The 23086-nt window shown below is 45.2% G+C and overlaps 3 protein-coding genes across 3 annotated transcripts; all 3 read right to left on the bottom strand.

Annotated features, from left to right (window-relative positions):
• Positions 1-713: 713 nt before the first annotated feature.
• sall2 (spalt-like transcription factor 2) lies at positions 714-8463 on the bottom strand. Its single transcript, XM_031560034.2, has 3 exons — positions 7936-8463; positions 2183-6075; positions 714-1898 (listed from the first exon to the last, which is right to left on the bottom strand). The coding sequence occupies exons 1-3, from the start codon at positions 8009-8011 to the stop codon at positions 1554-1556; spliced, it is 4314 nt and encodes a 1437-aa protein (XP_031415894.1). The 5' UTR covers positions 8012-8463; the 3' UTR covers positions 714-1553.
• Positions 8464-12717: 4254 nt separating this feature from the next.
• Positions 12718-13641, bottom strand: LOC105906901 (psychosine receptor-like). Its single transcript, XM_012835136.2, has one exon. The coding sequence runs from the start codon at positions 13639-13641 to the stop codon at positions 12718-12720; it is 924 nt and encodes a 307-aa protein (XP_012690590.1).
• Positions 13642-19273: 5632 nt separating this feature from the next.
• Positions 19274-20564, bottom strand: LOC116218398. Its single transcript, XM_031559980.2, has 2 exons — positions 20190-20564; positions 19274-19924 (listed from the first exon to the last, which is right to left on the bottom strand). Exons 1-2 carry the CDS (start codon positions 20376-20378, stop codon positions 19466-19468), a joined length of 648 nt encoding a protein of 215 aa, XP_031415840.1. The 5' UTR covers positions 20379-20564; the 3' UTR covers positions 19274-19465.
• Between the last annotated feature and the right edge of the window lie 2522 nt (positions 20565-23086).

Below are 23086 nucleotides of genomic sequence, written 5' to 3'. Positions count from 1 at the left end.
ACAGTGAGTAATCACTTCTGCTTTCTTCTCTTTCCACTTCATCTTTTGTCCACTTTTTTGTACAATGATATATTTAACTGTCGTCTGGTTTAGACACATGCACAGCTACCGTAGTTTGTATAATTGACTGTATCTCATATGAATGCACTGTTTTTGGGAGACAAAAGACTGAGATTTACAATTTCAATATAAACTTCATTTTGGGCAGTGTTTAGGTTCATAAGGTGTTCTTTCAAAAGAAGGAAAATAAAAAAATCTCCTTAAATTCCTCAAGGTCTTTTTCCTATTCTATTTGTGTTACTGGATTTATTGGCAACATCACAGCAACAGCACACCACTGCATGGCTGCATTGGTTGTCATGGCTCTGCAGATTAGTAGCCAGTGTGGGGCCATCTGGCCTCGCTCCGCCTATTTGCCATTCCTCTTCATTGCGCTTGGTGTGTCAGACACAGTGGAAGGCAGGAACGTTTAATTGTGTTAGGAAAGATCCGGGATTAGTGATGCCTGTATGTGAAGAGGCCTGAGAGGGTACTGTGCCAGTAAACATACACTTTCACACACACACACACACACACACACACACACACACACACACACACACACACACACACACACACACAGAGTTTCATGACAAACCACAAGAACAATCATTTGTTTACTTGCTTACTTGAGCGTAGGCATCCAAGTGGAGTCTGAGGAAACAGACCATATGTCTAATTACTGGTATCATTACCAAACTTTTATTTTACTCTTCAGTTTTGAACATACATTGAAATGACAACTCACGAAAGGGACAGACTAATATGTCTGATTTACTGGTTCAAAAGATACAACAGTAACCAAAAAAAAAATAGTTCCGTTTAGAGGAACCGAAACCCGAAAAACAGACAACATACGACAAAGTGGAACCAAACAGTAAACATCACAGTCAAACAATTCACAAATGGCTACCATTAGTTATTAATTGACTACTCTGGTGAGACAGATGGGCCTGGATATCATCTTCTTTAGTTTATTAGTATAACGAGGATAAAATGTAGGTCATATTGACACAATTCAACATAAGCTAACTGCACAATAATATATGAGCCAGTCACAAATATCTGAAGCTTTCTTGGGTCATATGTACAAAGTTTAGAGACCCCTAGTCTTTTCCCTGTCATTTATTCAGGTCTTAACAGCTTTGTTATCTTTACTTTTGTTGAAGGTGCTTCCCTGATTTTTTTCAGGTTTTGCTAGCTCACCATTTTTCTGCAAAAAGGATGTCTTAAAACTGGGCCAAAATATTTTAATGCTGTCAAATCATATAAAGAGTATGTATGCTACATATCAGTTATGTTTCTTTTTCTCAAGTTGTCCTCTTTGAGGAATGAAAAAACAGCACAACCATCACATTAGACCAACAACCAACAAATCAAGCCAACAATCAATAACTCATAGACTAGCAAAAGGACTGACAAGAGGTAAGACTATATGAAAACATAAACATACATGTTTTTGTATGAAGGCATAGAACTGTTAAAAGCACCAGAACACTTGTCAGCCAATCACCTCAGCCATCCGTTTCATCCTCCTCCAAGGAGCCAATCCCTGAAGCCATTTCCAACATCAGCTGTGACCTGATTGGAGAATCGGCTAACTGAGGCATCTCCAACCCCCCTTGGCTCTGGCTGGCAAGGACTGGAGACATATCCTCAGCTGGGGTTCCACTGTTGGAATTGAGAAAGGCCTGGTACTGGTTCCAGAAGTTGACGGATGCCCTGGTGGCTGTGGAGGGCTGGGCAGGGAGAGGGGTGGACAGGGAGGTGGCAGCGTGGCGCTCAGAGCTGAAACGGGTAGATCTCACAGGAGTGCGTGTTGGCTTGACAACCGTTCCGCTGTGGTGTTTCATATGCCCCTGTGTGCATCAGCAAGAGGAAAAAAAGGTTAAATGGTTAGTAGATAGGGGTTAAGCATTTTCCCACTTTTCTACATTTACGGAGCCAGCACTGTGCACAAACACCAGCATTTTTGAAAGTACATACTGGATGGACAGCCAGAGGAATGTGAGGAGAATTTGACAAAACATGTAATGGTTAATAATCATGGACTGCACGTTTAAACACTCTATTCAGCCACATTTTCGTATCTTTCTTTATTCATCATTTACGTTTGTCTTTGAGTACCATAGAATTCTCTCACCTTCAGACCGCTGCGGCTGGCATACTCCTTCCCACATTCAGAGCAGCAGTAGGTCTTCTTCTCTGGCCGTGCTGCAGGGTGTGGCAGAGTTGGAGCAAGACTTATGGGTACCACTGTTTCAGCCTGTTCCTGCTCTGGCCCCATTTTCTTCCCAGGATCCATCACTTCATCCTTCACGGGAGGGGAGGAGCGGCTCTCCATCCTCAGCTCTCTTGACTGCAGGAGTGTTTGTTCTGGAGCCTCCAGTGCAGGTTCAACACTGTCCTTATCCACAGTGTCCAATGATGGCACTGCCTGGTTGTCCACGTCCAGGCTGGTAGTCACCATCTGGGTGCTCTTTGGTGTTGAACAGGAAGGCACCTCCACCTTGGTTTCCTCACAGGGCTCTGGGCTCTGGGCTCTCTGAGGCTGGGTATTACCCTGGTCCACATTGAGTGTGCTACCTCCGTTTGCAGTACCTGAGGTTGGCACTGGGTAAGGTGGAGGAGGGCTGGCACTGGACTGAGGAGGGGGCTGTGCTGAAAAACTCTGTGAAGACATGCTTGGAAGACTCACCAAATCTGACCTACTGCCAGCTGGAAACATGGATAGGAAAGACGGAGGTTCACTCAGCCCATTGTCATCGTCCCCTAGTAGACTCAAGGGGCTGTTGGGTTTGGTCACCACAGGGGAGCTTGGGGCAGAGGCGGCATTTCTGGCTGGGGTAGTGATGGTATTTTCCACATAAGGGTCACCAAGGGTAGAACGTTCTGGAGAAGTGGTGGCAGGAGGAGGAGATGGGGAAAGAGATTTGGATGACGGAGGTGGCGGAACACTGGCACTCAGGATGGGCGGTTCCGCACTGCCCGACAGGGGAACATGAGCAGCGGGATTGAGGGTGGGGTCTGGGCTGAGGTCAGAGGGTGGGATTGGGTCAGGGCTGTATGACTGTCTGGGGCTGCCCACAGCTGACAGGGATACCCCACTGATGCCACCGACTGGCAGACATATGGAACTGCTCACAGACGTGCTACCCTCTATGCTCTGACGCTGTTCTGTGCTCTTCAACTCATTGCCCGAGGAGGCAGAATCAACTGCACTGGGCCCGGTGGCAGTTCCTTCAGAGCTCTGGAACAGAGAGAAGGAGTCCTGTTCTGTGGGGTTGGAGTTCAGCTCTCCTTCACCCTCTGGTGGCAGCTGGCCTCCCAGGTGCATGCGGATATGGTGCTGAAGGACCAGGGCGTTGGTGAACTTGCGCTGGCACAATGGGCACGAGTTCTGGGCTCGGGCGTTGGGCAGGCGCGCATGGTGGGTGGCCAGGTGAGCCCTGAGGCTGCCCTTAGTGGAGAAGGAACGTCCGCACTGCTTGCATGGGAAGGGCCGCTCACCGAGGTGTGTGGCCTGGTGCAGGCGGAGTGCCCTAGGGCAGCTCAGCACCCGCAAACAGATGCCACACTGGTTGGGAGCCAGGGCGGCTGCTGCGCTCATCATCCCTAGGTTGGGCATCAGTATACCAGCCAAACCAGATGGCCTGCCAGTGGTTATGCCCAGTGCAGCCAGCATCTCTCTGGTGAAGGTGGACGCTGGAGACAGCATGGTAGAGGAGGAGGAGGATGAAGAGGAGGTGGCGCCGTGGGAGGTGCCAGAAGCGCTCGAGCTCATGTAGCTACTGGAGGTGGGGAGAGCTGGGGCCGAGGTCATGCTCATGCTGCCGCCTACCGATGCCTCTCCTGTGGAAGACAACCAGTGGGATGGGCTCGGCGGCTCCTTCTCCAACTTCTCCACCAGCCTCTGCAGCTTGGAGGTGTCAGAGGTCAGGGTGGAGGTGGATGCGGAGGTGGCAGACGAGGTTGCAGCTTTGGAGAATGAGGAGAAGGGGAAGTTGAGCTGCTGCTGCTGCTGCTGCTGCTGAGAGGAAGAAGAAGAAGAGGAATGCTGGGATGTGACCAGGGAGGAGGATGGGGATCGTAGGAGCCCTAGGGCAGAGTGGTGGTGGCTGGAGGCAGAGGGGAAAAGGAGTGTGGGAAGGTGAGCCAGCTGGGAGTAGGCAGAGTGTTGAAGCAGAGCCGGGAGTGGAGGCGTGTTCTCGTCGAAGCGCTGCTGCTTGGCGCCCTTGAAGAACCCTGCGATCGAGGAGGCAGAGGAGACAGGAGCAGATAACAGAGAGGAGGCCAGTGTGGAGGAAGAGGTGGAGGAAGATAAGGAGGAGGAAGAGGAAGGTGTTTGTGACGACGCAGAGGACATTGAGGCAGCTGCAGCGGCGGCAGCTGCAGCGGCTCTGTTGAGCTGTATGAGGGAGTGAGCTGTGGAGATCAGGGCGATGTCCACGCTAGGGGGCAGTGGTAGAGAGGAGGGTGGGGTACGCTGGGATGACACCCCTGTCCCTGTGGAGGACCCTCCCCCAGGTACACTGACCTCCAGGCCGTCGCAAAACAGCTCGTCCTCTGCCTGCCTCTTCCGCTGGCGCTGAGCTGTCACCATGGCACTTCCTCCACCGCTGGAGCTCATGGGCTGGCTCTGCTCAGTCCCGGCGCCCGAGGTGAAGAGGGCCGGGGGCAGCAGGGAGAGCGAGAGCTCTGGGTTCTGCTCGCGGTGCCGCAGGAAGTGCACCTTGAGGTTCCCGCGTGTGGTGAAGCGGCTCAGGCACACAGGGCACTGATAGGGACGTTCGCCCGTGTGCGAGCGCAGGTGGATCTGCAGGGACGAGTCACTGCTGAACTGCTTGCCGCAAAACCGACAGGTGTGATGGATGCGTCCCAAGAATGACGATGTGGACCCAACTCCTAGGGAAGACAGGTTTGGCTCAGGTAGGGGTGCAGTTTGGGCTGTGGCTGATGGTAGAGCTGGGTTGGAAAGACTGAGACTACCGAGTCCACTAGCTGACAGAGCAGTAGATTTCTCATGCATGGTGCGTGCAGGCAGACCCAGGGACAGAGGGTAGCTGGAACCACCAGAGTTGGAAACACTGAATGAAGAGGAGGAGGAAGAAGATGAAGATCGGGCACCAGTGGCTGGATACACCTGGTTGTCTACTCCTGCTCCTCCAATGGAGCTTTCCAGCTGAGATTTGTGAGGGCGCAGAATTTGAGAGAGTGGGTGTGTTGGCTTTGGTGGCTTAGATGCGGCTTGAGGAGGGAGCAACGAAGAGAAACATGCGAGGAGAGGAGGCACTGAGGACGGTGTAGGGACAGGGGTAGGCTGGGACGGCCTGGAGGCACTTTTGGACCCCTCCAAGCACAGCTGGGGCAGAGGGGGCAGGAGGAGTGGGAGGGAGTCCCAAGCGCAGGACGCCCCACCCAGCCTCAGCACCTGTCTGCAGATCTCCTCGGTCATCTGCATCTGGTGGATCTGGCGCTGCTGGAGCACATGCAGCTCCTCCAGGATCACGGCGATGCTGAGGTGGGCTCGGGGCTGGCCGGGGGGCACTGCACCAGGGCTGGGTTCAGGGGTAACAGGGCTGGGGGGGCCTTCAGGCACCGGGCTGGGGCTGCCTGTGGGGGGATGCGGCGGTGGGCAGAGTGGGGCGGTGGAGGAGGAAGACGAGGAGGATGAGGTGGTGGTTGCCGACACGCCGAGTTTTGGAGATGCCATGAGGAAGCGAGGACAGTGGTTCTGGGCGGAGGAGGCTGGTGTGGGGATTTGGGTTGGGTAAGACAGGTAAGGTGGATGGACGTCAGGTGGTGGATTGGTGTGGTGGGAGCCTGCAAGGGAGGTGGGAGAGGGTTTGGGTTTGGGCTGGCTGGAGCAGGGGGTGGAAGCCGAGCTGTCAGCAGGCAGGGAGGGGATGAGAGGACCCTTGCTGGAAGGGGGCGAGGCCAAGGGGGGCTGGCAGCTCCAAGACGAGGAAGATGTGGCAAATGAGGAAGAGTCCGTGGCAAGGGTTGTGCTGAATGACCTCACAGCAAACGGCTTCTCTGAGAAACCAAAGGGGAACCTTTTTACTCACTGATTAACTGATAAACGCAACATGGCAATGAAAGGACAGCTTTCAGTACACATTATACTGCATGTGAAAGCAAACTGGAATAATTAACAAATTACATATATTCATTTCTATGACTGTTAGCAAACCATAGTTGTGTTTGCTAGTTCTGAGAGTTTAATTTTCAGTATGCTAGCTAAACTGTTAAAGGCTGAAAATGTTACTAATACTTGGAAATGCTACTAATTACATTTAGAAATGCATTACACAAGCATAACAGGTAAACGCTAACATATTCTGGTTTGACAGTAGCCTAAGTGTTCCAAACTTTGAGAGATACATTTGTCAGGTTGGCCGTCATTCATTACAGGGCACTCACTGTTTAAAAAAATTAATTGGGCACTTTGGCTTTCAGCTGTTCCTTACATACACCCGGTCTTTATCCCTTTATCCCAGCTCCTCTGAAATCCCATCCTTGCACTCACTCAAAACACTTTATACACCACTTACAGCCAACCTTGTTGCCACAGCAACACATGCCAAAGGACAATGGACCTTCCCACAGAATTCACTAAACCTTCTTAACCCCCTTCCCTTCTCCTCCCCTCCCCATCCAGCCCCAAACACACAGAGACAGCCTCTCTGTGAGCTAGGCCTTCCATCTAACCACTCACCTTCCCTCCTAACCCTGTGAGGAATCAGAGTCAGCCTATATTGATGAGGTGCTGGACACTGTAAGAGTACTATGATTGGTTGAAGGAGCTGACCATCTCAACAGTGAAGTTGTATTTTTATTACACAACCATGAAAGAAGAAAGAGATGAGACAATCACACAGAAAGGAGTGCATTCATATATATATATATACTGTATATACACACATACACACACACATGCAGTGTGTGCCAAAAGGTTTCGTACACACACTCAAAGTAAATTTACAGATGAATGGTGTTGAAGAATTTCCTGTACCTGCATGCATAGCTACCTCCAGAACTGAGGTCATGGTCCAAGACACACATAGACAGATAGAGAGAGAGAGAGATAAAGAGAGTTCCTGGCAGTGTCCACGCCTGAGTGCTTGTCCACAAAACCTCAGGACCACAATGAGGTCTCGTGCTATTTCAGTTACATTTCAAGTGCCCCTCTTCCTTGCCATAAGACAGTCTTCCTCAACCCATCTGTCTTGCTCTCTCACCGCAGTCATTTATCAGTCAACAATCTAAAATCAGCTAAGTACTTTTCCTCTTTCAGTCCCTTTTCTTTCACCCAATATCACAGTGTCTACATACTTCCCCCACCTGGGTGGTCTAAGTACCTGAACCTCGAAACATGAGATGCAGCATAGAGGAGTCTGTGACGAAGGAAACTCCTAATGAGATATTTAAAAACAGGCACAGCTCCTCCATTCGTCGCGCTTCGCTGACTAGGCAACGCAAAGATGAATTACAACATGTCCCAGCCTACTGTTTGCAGACAGGTAACCTATATCTGAATCAGCAGTCGTTACTCTATTTAGCGGTAATGTATTGTTCTAAGGTGAATGCAGGCTATTGGCGCAGGCTACTTAATCGTTGACACTCTTGACAACAACTTGTCATTTTGACCTCTAGCGACTAAGCTAGCCGAATTTAGCGGAAAGGAAAAAAGAAAATAAATCAGGTACATACAATTTATATTGTGAATGAGTGCAACTTCAACATATCATGAGCCAGCGCAATGCACGTGTGTTTAATGAGCCCAATTTCATACCAAACTACGGACGTAATGCTTCACAATAGTATCTGTCTATATTTGTCGAGCAACTGTGGGCTGAAAATCGCTGTTAGGGAATATAAACATTACTTTCTCACCATGCGCATGTATCCGTGAACTCCATGGAGAGGAGTTCATAAGCTGCTGTGGTCGTTTCTGTTTCCGGCGCGACATGATTCAGAAAGTAATAAGAACTTGGATCACCGGTTAAAAGAGCACAGTTTCTCTTAAATGGATCTAGCTAAAACTAAATCTTCTTCCTCCAGTCGCAAAAACAAATTGTCTAATGTGTTACAGAGACACATCTTGAATTTCAGCAGTGTCTAAAAGTACATCTGACTACCAGTAAACAGGAGGAAACATGTGCCTGTGTGGCAAGTTATTTCTTTTCTTCTTTATTCAGACCATCTCTCTCCCTCTTTCTCTCTCTCTCTCACACACACACACACACACATAGTCACACACGGACATAGCACACAGTCTCCTTGTTCTCCCACCACATTTGCATTCAAATGGCGACAGACACCACCTCCTCAGAGACATGTACCCCAATCCTTCAACCAAAAGTCCTGTCTTCACCTCATTCAATCCACCGCAAAATGTAGTAGAAAACTATTTTACTCCTCTCTCTTTCTCTCTTCCTCACACAGACACACGTGGCGCACACAAACACACTGACACACCACACAACACACACACACACCCACAGAGAGAGAGAGAGAGAGAGAATAAACTCTTTCGGGGGTATAGCAATAGACCTAAGATTCCATTTTGTTGAAACTCACACATACATCAATCTGACAAAGTCAACAGATCACACCATGAACCACGATAGTAATGACACCAACTTAAAACTGGATTAGATCACTCAGTGACATGGCACGCATTAAAGGTTAATCCTCCCTCAGCTGGTTGTTTGTGTTAGTGTTGATTCGGATTGGGGTAAGGGGGCTTGGGGCAGGTTGACTGCTTGGAAGATGAGCTTTTATAGATTGCGTAATTATAGCCACCAGGTATATGCTGTGTTGTGTAGTGATATGTAACCTATGCACTGTGTGTGTGTGTGTGTGTGTGTGTGTGTGTGTGTGTGTGTGTGTGTGTGTGTGTGTGTGTGTGTGTGTGTGTGTGTGTGTGTGTTAATGCCAACACATTGTTTAAGTGTTTCTAGATATTGTTAGATATTGTATTGTATTGTATTGTATTAACTATTGTGAAATTCACCCCAAATGCCCCCCTTCCTAGTACCTATAGTTATTGATGCCATTCATAATTCAGCCTCCCAAAGAGGAACTGTAAAATATTTGAGAAAAGATCAGAGAGGGAGAGACACAGAGGCAAATTGAGAGAGTAAGTACGTGTGTGTGTGTGTGTGTGTGTGTGTGTGTGTGTGTGTGTGTGTGTGTGTGTGTGTCTGAGAGAGAGAGGGAGAGAGAGAGCACAGATGTCTTAGGCCTTTAGGCCTGTAGCTTGACTAAATCCAAGGCATTACCATTTCAAGTTATACAGGAAAAATCACATTTGCAATGGACTGTTAATGAAATGGCTAAAAGGATTCTGACATGAGATCTTGAAGCAGAACGATATGAATTCCTTTAGAGACAGAAATCAACAGCCTTTCCTTGGACCAATGTTAAGGAAACGGTTTGAAATGTCACATTGGTTGTTTTTTGCTGTAATAAAATCATTAATTTATCTTTTTTACAATTAAGTTAAATAAATACAATTATGATCAAAGAGCCCCCCCCCCCACACACACACATACAAACAAACAAAAAAACAGGTTGTATGCTTAGTAGAATTAAATATGGAACTAGTGTTGCCAATGATTTACTTGCACATCACCAAAGACAGTGAAGAAGACAAAGCTTATTATTTAATGCCAGTAGAGCATACATGTAAGCTGTATTAACACATTTACCTCTGCATTCAATCTTGCGCGAAATCTTCCCCTAAAAGGTGTGTTCCATCTGTAAATTGCATGCATTATAGTAATATATGTAGTTAATTTGCTTGCGTTGGTTCATTTTTATGTTTATACGTTTAGTCTAAGGTTCTCACGACAAAAGAATGTGTTATTGTGTTGTCTGCCCTTAAAATTAACCTTTCACAATTTCAAAGAAACAACACATGTAGCTACGGCCTATTTGACATGTACAGCAGAAAAATATAATATGGTTAATTTTACGATTGCTATTGCATCTGATCCCTAAAAATGTGTTATGACGTTAGCCTATTCGGACAAATCATTTTCGCCACCCAGGTGCTTTTTTTCTGTCCTATGGCGAACCGTACAACCGAACACATTGAATTTCATAATTGCGTCAGCGTAACGCACGCGATAACTTCGGCTGCCCCGCTACTGTACGAGGGACCTGTTGAGTCGCGCGCTATGATCATAACAAGTTATGATTCATATTTTTATGACTTCTCGCACGACGCTGATTCGGCAAATCGTCTCAAGTTTGAGTACATAAATGTATAAGTATTGTCGTGTTGTACTCACCATATAAAACTCGATGATTTTTGATAGTTCTTTCTGAAATAATCGGATAGGATCTCAGACAGACAGCGTTCCTGTCGGGACATCAACATCGCCTTTTTCGGCATTGAGCCACAAAGATGCGCAGCCGTATTTGACTGCAAGGCGAAACGTTAAGCACTAAATTATTTACTTGTAACGTCGTTTAAATTAGGGAATACATGTTCATATAGGCTATACGTAATTACACCGGGCCATTGTTCACCGAATAGCCTACTCAAAGAGAGAAAAGGAGGCGGGGGCGCGGGGCTGATCGTAGCCTATATGCGGTATTGAAAAAGAATTGGATTCTCGTCTTCCTGTCATCCCCTTACCCCTCCCCTACCGTTCGTCTCTCTTTGTATTTAGTGAAAGCGGCCTGCAAGTCGACTGAAGCCTGTGTTGGGTGCTCTGCGGCAGCGATGGGTGTCTGTCCGTCTGTCTCTTTGTCCAATCCGGACATTCTTCCCCGATAATGACCGTGACGGTATGGTCACAGGGATACTGTGGAACAATGTCAGTGGCTTGAGCAGTCAGTACCATGCATTTGCTCATGAAGTGACTTTAAGACAGTTATCCAGTGCAATGTAATTAAATCATTCACTATTGCCCTGCTGTGTCTTTCTGCGCTCGTGATTTCGTCTAGTCTGCACCGATTTAGCCCTCTGCGACTGTGGAGCACTGTGTTGGGGTAGTCGTTTCAAAACGTAACAAGGCGCAGCTGACAAACATTCAGGACACTAGAGCCGGCTTCTCTACACCTATCCCACTTGATAGTGCTAATACAGTACTAGAGACAGTGGGCTTTACATAAAATCCTGGGTTATAACTGTAGAAGTAGGTAACAATTTACACGTCGTGGTCGTGAATCAACTTTACAGTATTGCATGGTGTCACTGAAGTTATTGGCTTCATAATGTTAAGTAGTAGTGTACTCCAGACATTGTTATTACAATGTTATTCTGTCTGGGTGGGGCCTAAAAGATGAGATTTGATTGAAAATGATCCCCTTTTTTTAAATATGCTGGTTGACCCTAAAATACATGTTATTTGACCATCCATTCAAAGCATTTTCAGGTTTGTACTAAATGTATACTCATTTGTTGTCCATTGAAACCATACATCGGGTGTCTTGCTTTTGAACATCTTGACATAAGATGCAACTGTATCAGTGTCAAAGATATTTGTTGATACATAGGTGGCTACTTAAGTTACACTCTCTATTGCTAATAACTCACCTCATTCAGTTTCCACGTGTTTGTTTCTGTAAAGTAGATTTAAACTACTATGTACCTTTCATCGTTTTTGAAAGCAAATTTAATTAATTTACCTTACAGTTGTTGGTGTTGTTATTTGCATTGTGTTTCTAAACAGAACAAAACTGCATTGAAAATAAAGATAACTGTTTCCCTAAACAGAAGATACAACAGATCTTGGAGTCTTTGGATGAGCAGATGCCGGTTGAAGAGTGTAACTCTGTCTCTTCCAAAATGTCTGCTTTAATCGCTTCAAGGTGTCCCTGCACCTTATGTCCGAGAAGCCCTCAATTATACTACTAAAGGGGCGTAAACCAAACATAAAAAGAGTTGCACACAGCAGTTACATGTTCAGGAGCTGCCCATATAAGCATGATGAAAACAACAACATGAGATATAATGTTCCACCCTGAAGGTCAGTGCAAGGTGCCAGGCCTCATGAGAAAGGTATTCAACTCTATCTGGACTTCTGGTTTTGAGATAATCCGTTATTGACCACAACTGTTGCAATGCAGCATTTTAGAATGACCAGCAACATCATGATCAATTTCAATGCTTGGATGTAATTTTGTGTGACTTATTTCTAACAAGTTTTACCAAGATTGATTTTGAAAGGTATTCCACAAGCATTCATTTGCCAGACACAAAACAAAACTTACTAGAATTAACTTAAATTGAGCATTTATTCAACTCTGCAGTACAGGACATCTTAATGATAGCTACTCAGACCCATTTCTTTCTGATGCACGACTGGTGTTAGATCACATGCATACAGTTTTTCTGATGAACACATGATTATGTAACATCCAAGAGAGCCTGCTGAAAGCATGTTCAAGAACCACATAGCTAGGACTCTTTGAGGACAGTGTTTATAAACAGCCGATCTTACTCGTCTTCATTGCTCTTTAGCTGAGTGTCTCAAGTATGAACTGAAATTTAAAAAAAATCCAAGACATGTCCTGTTTAGTCAGCATGTCCAAAGATTACATTCAAAGCAAGAGATGCAATATTTATTCTTTTTTAAATAAATCCTCCTTGGGAAGTATATCTGAATAAAGACAAAATGTTAACATATAACTATACCTTGTAGCTATTCCTCAGATCTTTCAATTCAATTTTATTGTCGTAGAACTCTCAGCTGTTTGCCTGGATTCCTCCTCAGGCCTGGCTCTCCTAAACAGCCTCCAAAAGCAGAGCGAGAAGCCAAAGGTGTTTCTGATGTCCCGTCTCATGAATATGTACAGGAAGGGATCTGCGAGGGGGCTCAGGTACACCAGAGCACTGGTGAGCACCAGCGACAGATCATGAGATGTGTTGTGTTTACTGACTGACGCCAGGATGTAGTAGAGGTTCCTGATGCAGAATGGAAGGAAAAGGACTATGTATATGCCCAGGACTAGGCCCAGGGCACCCATAATCCTCCTGCTCTCGTCTCGTTGTATGGACCTGCAGTGCTTCAGAGCCTTGTGGGTGAGCACCCAGAACACAATGAGTGGTAAGGCCGGTGTAAGAAGAATGACTGAGAATACCTCCAGAGACTCTTGTAGGTCCTGTACAAGTGTGAAATCCAGAAGAGCATACAGCGCACAGATTACCCAGACACAGAGCGACATGACGATGGAGCACTTCACAGTCCGGCGGTACCGGTACCATATGGGACAGGCCACGGTCAGGTACCTCTCCACAGATATACACACCATAAACCCCAAGCTGGCGGTGATCCCCAGTCGCACAATGACCCTTGAAATGCAGCGTAACGCCAGAAAGACTGGTGCGGTCTGGTCAAAGAACCGGCTCAGGATGAACACGACTGTGATTGCAATCTGGAAGAGGTCCGAAACGAGGAGGTTGATGACGTACACAGGGGCCACATGGTCAACCTTGACCAGGCGCTGCAGTGCATAAATGGCTGTAATGATTCCAGGCAGCCCGATAAGGATGATGATCCAGTCCACTATGATTCCTAAAATGTGTGTGTAGTAGGCAGGTTCTTCTTGCGGTAATGGACAGAGACCTGTTTTGTTGGCCATCGTCTGGCTTGTGCCGGGTAGGGTACTCCAAAAAAGGTTGAGAAGGAGTCTGATCACCAAGCCCCTTCACAGTGCTAAGAAGTGTATATCTCAGGTGTAGTGGCCTGAAGAGTGGATAACTTCTCTTAACTGTAAACAGTTCCTTTTTAGAATTTCACCCGAAGCTTCCTGTAAAGCATGTATTGATCGAATGGTTTGATATGCAAGTATTCACTTCTCTATATCAATGTTCTTGAAAATGTCTTGTCATCTTGAGAAAAAAATATTGTACAAACTTGAAATATATTTGTCTGTGCATTGCAATGGTATCAGAAATATGTTATACAGAAACATTGCATTTCTAGTAAAAGAAAACTGCGATTACCTTTCATGCAAAATCCTACAGGCATGTCTGTCCATTGTGTATCATTTACCATCAGCTGATGGCCATCAGCAACGGCACAGTAGCCTTCCTTTTTTTATTCTTGTACATTTTCATGAGACGAGGGACATCATAACCTCTATGTATGGAGTGTGTGCAAAAATGGTGTTACAGGTTTACATGAATTTGCATCTGTGTTTGTCTTCCTTAGTTCTGTCCCGACCTTTGTTCTTTATGGATGCTAACCTTGCCTGTGGATGCAAACCATGCCAGCTTTGCTCTCTGTGCTATCTTTGTTATCTTACACTTCACCGCCAAGCAGCCTTGCAATGCTCACTCATTGCAAAACAGTTACGTTGCATACAGCAATCCTATTGCACATCCCTGATATCTGTGTGTACAGGCCTCATCGACACCATCGGAGAGGGGTTTTCTCCTGTGCAGGTCATGCGATTAGTCAGGAAAGGTGTTGCATTTTGCCGGAGAAGGCAAATATGCTGATATTTCTACAAAAGAATTGCTGAAGTATTGAAGCTGTAGTGTGTGTACAGAGTGTGTGTGTGTGTTTTGTATTTATTTGCACTATCTTGGCAATTACCCTGTTTGGCAATCTAGTTTCACTCACTTGCTGGTTTGTCAAGCCACACCTACAGCAATCAGCTGCCTTTGTGTAATCAGAATCTGGGGGTGCCTTCAGCCGGAGGCAATCAGTGAACCTGCTATTTTAATAGGACTGGTGCTGAAGCGTCAGCTCGTGTTCAGCCCTTTTCGTGTGAAGCCCTTTTTGGGTAAAGACATGCAAGTCTACCTGTACAAATCCACCGAAACAAGGATCACAAACCAGGTAAACTTTTAGATTCTACCATAGCCATGTGTCACAATAGCATCTCTGTTGTCACTGGTTGTCAAAAAAGATCTCAGCACAGCAGACGGCAGCGCAACCTGGGTAACCTCCGCTCACTTCAACAAACCTCTTCTGCTGTAACCTCTTTCTCTGTTGGCCTGTGGAACTGTCAGTCTGCAGTCAAATAAGCTGATTTCATCTCAGGTTATGCCAACCACCTCTCTCTAGGGCTCTTAGCTCTCACGGAGACATGGATCAAACCTGAAAACAATGCTATCCCGGCAGCACTCTCCACCAACTATGCCTTCTCCCATACTCCCCGACCATCTGGTCGTGGAGGTGGGACGGGGCTGCTGATTTCAGACAACTGGAAATTCACTCCACTGCTGCCTTCAAACCTCACTGCTGATAACTTTGCTTCCTTTTTCACAGAGAAAGTGCCAGCCATCGGGAAACAGTTCGACCAACTGTCTCCCCCCCCCTAAGGGCGCAACCGTCAATGGCTCATCATTTCCTTCTTTCATCCCTCTCAGCGAAAGTGAGGTCTCCAAAATCCTAACAGGCAGCCGTCCAACTACATGCCCGCTGGACCCCATCCCACCCAACATCCTTCAAGCCATATCGCCTGCCGTCTTACCGGCAATAACACAGGTGATTAATGCTTCATTTAATTCTGGAACATTTCCTTCCCTTTTCAAAGTGGCTCGGGTAACGCCGCTGCTCAAGAAGCCGTCTCTCGATCCCACTCAGGTAGAAAACTATCGACCGGTCTCACTGCTCACACTCCTTTCTAAAACCATTGAGAGGGCAGCTTCCAAACAGGTTACCGAGTTCCTGTCAAAGAACAATCTCCTCGATCCAAACCAGTCTGGATTCAAAAGCGGTCACTCCACCGAAACAGCCCTGTTGTCTGTAACGGAGGCCTTAAAAACAGCTAGAGCAGCAGCTCAATCCTCGGCTCTCGTCCTGCTTGACTTATCAGCTGCGTTTGATACAGTCAACCACCGCATCCTTCTGTCCATACTGTCAAGTATGGGCATTTCTGGCAATGTGCACTCCTGGTTTGAATCCTACCTCACTGGGCGCTCGTTCAACGTGTCTTGGCAAGGTCAGCTGTCTGTTCCTCACCTCCTCACCACTGGGGTGCCCCAAGGCTCGGTGATGGGACCACTTCTCTTTGCCATTTACACCACCTCGTTGGGCCCTATCATCCGCTCGCATGGGTTTTCCTATCACTGTTATGCCGATGATACTCAACTGTTTCTGTCTTTCCCTCCTGAGGACACCACGGTCTCGGCGCGGATCTCGGACTGTCTGGCTGATATATCCACATGGATGAAAAATCACCACCTTCAGCTGAACCTGGCCAAAACGGAGCTGATGGTCTTCCCAGCCAAACAGGTCATCCACCATAACATCAATATCAATATTGACTCTTTATCTCTTGTTCCATCCAAAACAACAAGAAACCTGGGGGTCATTATTGATGACCAACTGACCTTCACGGCCCACATCGCCTCTGTCTCCAGGTCGTGCCGCTTTGCGCTATACAACATCCGCAAAATCAGGCCGTACCTAACCCAGTATGCCACCCAGCTGCTGGTGCAAACCTTGGTGAGTTCCCGCCTGGACTACTGCAACGCCCTCCTAACGGGCCTGCCTGCCTGCAAATGTTACACCCAGGACGCTGCGCTCGTCTAGTGAGCGTCGTTTGGCACTGCCGTCTGTGCAAGCACGGCAATCCAGACTATTCTCATTTGTAGTTCCACGTTGGTGGAACGAACTGCCTAGTACTACCAGAGCAGGGGCGTCCCTCTCTACCTTCAAGAAGCTTTTGAAGACCCAACTCTTCAGAGAGCACCTCCCTTCCTAACTGGCACCTGACTAGCGCTTAACTTGCACTTCAGCAGTTACATTCCTGCACTTCTTTTTCCTTTTTTCTAGGTCGTTGTTTTCTAATTCTCATGTAAAGTAGTATTTATTGTTACACCATGCTTTTTATTGCTCTTAGCTTGACTGTTCTCTCCCTTGTACGTCGCTTTGGACAAAAGCGTCTGCTAAATGACTAAATGTAAATGTAAATGTATTTGTATTTATTTAAGTATAGTCTAAACTTTTGTTAACAGTTCATATATTATTTAAGTTTTAAATAAAAGTTTTAAAAAGTGTTTCGTATTTATTTATATATATAATCTACTTTAAACAGTTCATATATTTGGCAATAAAAAAAGCCTTTCTTAAATGTCGTCAATCGTCATTTTTTTTATTTTTTATAAAAGTATCGGTTCCGGCACCGTTTAGGCACCGGTATCGTTTTAAAAGTATCGGTTATGTACCGGTATCGGATAAAAAACAAACGATACCCATCCTTATCCCTGACTGTATACATGCATTAATGTGTGAACATTTCTGACAGTCAGTCATTTCAGTGTAATTTCATGTCACACTTTGTCGAGTTGCATGAAGACCACAAGACCAATTCAGCTGGGACAAAGCACACCCACAATTGCGTTTATCAATTGTATGTCAACCGACACAGGCAAAAAGATCACTGCATTTACTAATAAGAATACTTTGCTTCTGCGTCTTTGTAATACATCTTGTCCTACAGTAAGTGGTGAATCCCCAGTAATATGTTTTTGCATGTTATGCCTAGAGATGCTTAGTTAATACATTGATGTCTTGATGTCACTACCACTTTGTACGTTTTTGGGAGCAATAACTCAAATGCCACAGCATCCTGTGTTGTCATTCAAGTCTACAACAACTAAAAGCCGATTATGTATTAAACTTTCAGAAGGGTCTGATTGCAGGGGCCTGTCAATACCGTAGCATAAAAGCAGAAGCATAAAATGATTACAAGAAGCAACTACAGCTTAGAGAAAACAAGTATCACCTTGGTCACATACCAGTTGCTATTTGTGAGAAGAGAATGTACCATCTGATCATGTCTTAATGACTTCTGATCATGTCTGAATAAGTGGACTGGCCAATATGATAACCAGCAATGCACTAAACTGAATAATACGTGTATTCTAATAACATTTCCATCAGTTAAGCATTTTCCTTAAAATCCAACTAATTTAATAGAGAATTCAGTGCAGAGCGACCTTAAACCTTAGATACTTTATGTAATCCTTCACTGTGAAAATGCAAATGCCAGTCATTGATTGAAGAAGATGGATTAAACTTCAGATCTACCAGAAATTCATTTTGATGTGCCTGAGTAAACAAGCCCACCTTTCCCTAAGTCAGTAGTTCTCAATGTGGGATGCCTGCCATGAAATGTTTGGGAACCACTGCTAAAAAGAGGCGACTTCCAAAACATTCGCTTCCAGGACCACAAGAGTTGCATTTTCCTATTACAAACCGCTAGGTGGCACTGGCGAGACATTAAAATCCTCGATTTAAGGGACGTCCCGGTTTACGCCTCTAACAAATACTGTAATAGCAAAAAAGGCACCGTCATAGTAAAGGCACATACTTGAATCTGACACATTGCTACAGTCTACAAAGGTAAAGCCTCTTGTATTATGTATAGCAAACAAAAAGAAAATAGTAAGCTATTTCTTTAAAAAACGACCCGCCCCATTAGGCAAAGAATTAGGGAACATGAAAGTTCCATTAGGCGCAAAGACATGAATATTAATAATCACTCACATCCCATTTCCTTCCTCAGGTTCCAGGGCACAAAGCAGATTACTCTACACATAGAGAAGGTGATGCTGACATGGAGTTATGCCAGAGAGAACTTTTCTGGTTTCACACCTTGGGTACACTGCAACCACTAGGTCTTAATGAGGATTTTGAATAAAACACAATGTATTCTATATGCTTTATGTTTTATGATAGCTGGAGCCTGATGTTTACATAGCATTTATTTCTATAGTTGCTTGATCTATTTGTGTATATTTAAAAAATTGGCGCGGCTTAGTGTTTCTTTGTCTCTGTGGACACTCTTTAACTTTAACTTAAACTTAGGACTGCAGTTCTCTTGATGTTTAGCCACACAAGCTCAACTGATTGATGCAAGTGTCCTGCAATAAGTCTTATCAAGAGCTGTTATTTAACCTTTTGCACTGCTGCATTAATTTGCTTCCTGTTCATGCCTTGAAGGTCTGACCAAAACTTGCAAAGTAAAAGATTTTTGCATAGATTTGAGTGCGTGGATGCTTCTTTCCATTTAGATTGATTATTTCAAGCTCCAGCCCCTCAGCTAATTCTGATACTGGATGAGTATCGTGTCTTCCTCTAAAGATCAGGGTAGGCCCATTATGTTAACCCTAGTTCTTTTGGTGACATTTTGGGATAATCTAAGCTTGAGTATTTGGTGACTCTTTATTAGTGGATTACTCATTTAATCTAATGTGTGCTCAACACCCCCCTCCATTGGCTTTATGACAAAGTATTTTCCATACCAAAAGAGGTTGCTTAAACCCAAACTTTAATATTGAGTTGCTACAATATTGGTCAGTAACTTATTCTTGACTGCTGGAGTCAATGTGAAACAAATATCACCGTTCAACCATGTCAACATTTTTCTGAACAATTTAACAGAACAGAACAGAACCCTTACATAACTTCACTGTCCTATTAATCATCATCATTCCCTCTACTCCTCAGGAAGATCCCAAGTCATTCTTCCTGGCATCATGTAGGATTTGCAAGATTCGCAACTGAGCAGCTCGTCTTGGTTCTTCAGAGAGTTTAGACAGCATGTGGGCCACAAACGCACAAAATGCAGTGTCCTCATTAATTTCCATCACTTCCTTCTCCAGGTCAATTCTCTCCAGTTTTTTCAGTATTCCATCCTCAGTATTTACACGTCTCTTCACAATCTCAAGTTGGCCCACACGTCTTGTGGGCCAACTTGAGTCAGGCAGTATGTGACTTGAGTCCACTGTTTGTGCAGCATTCAAAGCTGGGGAGACACATTCAGTGGACAACATTGATGGTGTGGATGCAGATGATATATAAGACCGAAGAGAGGGGGTATAATCAGATCCCATGGTCTTCGTAAGCAAAACGACTTGAGGTTTTTTGCTGGTAATGACACTCACCACAGGCACATCGACGGCCTATTAAACATAAAAAGTGTATCGGTCATTGAGGACAATTTGCTCAGTTTTCGGGAGTTGAATAGCAGTAAACCGTTGCAGTAAACGATACAAGTATGTGTTGTCTACATTTGTGATCTTATGGCTAAAAATCATGTCAAAAACAGAAAGACACTTTACTGCAAAAAATGATTAAGCCGATTGATCAGTGATAGAACACCGGTCCAGGCGTTATTGTGTTGCGGAATAACTGGCTGTATGGTTTCAAGAATTTCGCTAAACTTACATCCGCTCCAGAGATATCGAAATCCCTTTCCCGGGCTTCAACCAGAGGGGAGAAACTCCCCTCTTTTCGTGTGGGGGGATTTATTCTGCGCATAAACTGTCGCCGCCTTCGACGCCTGGCTCGCAAGCTCTGTAATCGTGCAAACAAATCATCCTCCTCTTTCAGCAACTGTAACAGCCGAGATATCATAGCTACAACACAAGCGTCTAACACAACTTCAAACAGAGGGTATTTGTTTACATCCTAATCCTTCATGCCTTATATTTCTTTCTTCTTCTTTTCGGTGACATACCAAATATAATTAAGGCGTAATTGCGCCACCAATTGTTCTGGAGGAGCCCATACTCCTAGGGAGGCTACTACTAGGGATGCTTGGGGTCAGGAGCATGGCAGATTAATTCATATATGTATCAGGATAAGCATGCTTGCTTGCATACATACATAAGATGGTATATACATGATGTATCATGGACCAAGGAAGAACCTATAAAATTATAGGGAATCATTTTTTGCTTTTGTTAAAATAGGGAATATTAGCCTTGGCAGAGGTCTGCGCTCTCCGAATGCCCTCCTAGTTTTATAAGAGACATACAGTATGTGTAGGCATGCATATGTAGGCTATCAATAAGCCTATTTCCAGTTTAGAGAAAGAGAGAGAGATGACCCTTATGATGTTGCTGAACTGGAAAGTCCCCTTTACTTCCTGCTTGAGCTAAACAAGATTTTTTAACATGTTAACTACGTGGGTACATATTTTGATTCTGATGCCGAGTAGGCTATACTCACTAAGCTAACACTTTTGAATGTCACCTTATGTAAATGTGGTGTTGGAGGGCACCAATCTTGCCTTGATGCCTATAGTATAATAATCTAGTATATGAAATAACTTTCTAAATTATAGCAAACACTATTTAGTGTAATAGATTGTTTTAAACTATTTGCCTCCGCTGATGTTTTACAATATTTCTCAGAGCTGAGGAATGCATTGCTTGGCAAAATAAATTCAGGAAAGAGGTCAGCAGGCAATCCTATTCTTGGAAGAGTAGTTTAACCCAGAGAAGAGCAATTCAGTGCAAGTGTGCACAAGGATTAGTGCCTGAAACGAGGATCATGGTGGTGGATTCACAGGGGTGGCCACCAGAGGTGTACTGGCTCTCGGACATACACGGACAAATAAGGGTGGATCACGGCATCTGTATGCCGGTGGATCATCAAAACAAAGTGTGTATTAAGTTATACTAGCCCTATCTTGCCTTCCCAGTACACCACTGGTGGCCACCAGTATTCTCCCATGCAGATATACAAGAGTGAGCCCAGCTAGAGATTATATGATGTACTGTATGTCTATGTGCCAGCCAGGCCCACATGCCTTACTGTATATCTATGTGCCAGCCAGGTACACATGCCTTACTCCTTGCTTTTTCCCATTTGGTGCTGAGTACTCCTCCCATAACTGGAACACAACCAGGGACTTCTTGGGAGTACTGGGTGGGCCTTTCTGGAAATACACAAGGATCTTGTTCACTATAGGTAGTAGACTGAATGGAAAGACAACCCAGAAGTACACTGAGGACGGTGAGTCATTGATAAAACATGCTGTTGAAACAGTGGGTGCCGCATCCACATCTTTGACAACAAAAACAACGAGGACTGCAGGTCACAGCATTGCTGCAGAAAATTGCTACAGAAAACAAGGGCTACTACCAGCTTTACCCGAGCATTTTAAAGTGAGAGGAGAAAAGACAAAATGCCATGGAGGACCAAATAAAGAATAGATTGGCCAAGTCCGAAAATGAGAGACAGACTTCGCCTTCTGCCAGGTGAGTTTTTTTTTTCTTCCTTGTTTTTCCTTGTATTCCAGGCTAGAGTATTCCAGGCTGGAAGGCGAGAGGTTGCCGGAAACACTGTCAGTGTGCATATAGGACACAAAGAAGACTATCCTCCACAGTGTGACACTCTGCCAGAGCCTCATGCCATCCTGCTGGTCCTTCCCGCATTGCGGGGCTCGATCGGTGAGTCAGAGAGGGGAAACTTAAAGCATCATGTGGAGCCTCTCCGCAAGTCCGTCTGGAGAAAAACAATGGTGCTCCTCACCATGGGACACTGCCCTAGACGACTCTCCCATTGAGATGCTGATTGAGAGGGAGGGGAAGGCTTTGCAGTAGACAAATGTAACAACAGGCACCATGTCATGAACAACATCAACCAGGCAGATCACAGCCAGGTTCATGATCTGCTGGATGAAAATAATAGGAGACAACTGCAGACACCAGGACATGAATGACGAAATGGTCAAGTACCTTAGTGGTGTTAAAAGAGCTCTGGGTGGCCCACAAGTAAAATGTGGGAGAGAATTGTTTGGCGTGGGGTGGCCTTTTTGGAGTACCTCAAGTACTTTGTCCATGACATACATGACATACAGTTCTGAGGAGGAAAAAGTAGGTCTACAAACAACTCAGTTTTAACAATCAAAACATGGAAATGATGTCTGCAAATGAACATAACACAAGTGTGGCAACATTGGTTAGCAGGATAATGGACTAATCTCAAATGTGCATTAAGTTCACTACACAAGAAGAGAGGAAGAGGTCTTATGATGCTTGGCCCTTAATAGTAACCAGTAGAAAAAAACACCTCAGGCTCAGCACACACAATGTGGTCCAGTAATTACAAATCTTGAAACACAATTCACTCAGTCATATTGGTGCACTTTTGTGTCTTGACCACCACATCAGGCTTAAAGGGAAACTTCAGGAATTTTAACCTGGGTCAAATTTTCCCATATTTTTAGGGCCAAATTTTTACTAGGGACAAAAGTGATCAAAATTGCTCAAGTAGTTCAGTTAGAATGCTATAACCGCCATCTGCAAAACAGCTATACAATGTAATTCCATGGG

Source organism: Clupea harengus, chromosome 22 (genome assembly GCF_900700415.2).
Source record: "Clupea harengus chromosome 22, Ch_v2.0.2, whole genome shotgun sequence".
NCBI lineage: Eukaryota > Metazoa > Chordata > Actinopteri > Clupeiformes > Clupeidae > Clupea > Clupea harengus.
This window is presented reverse-complemented; position numbering and strand designations above follow the sequence as displayed.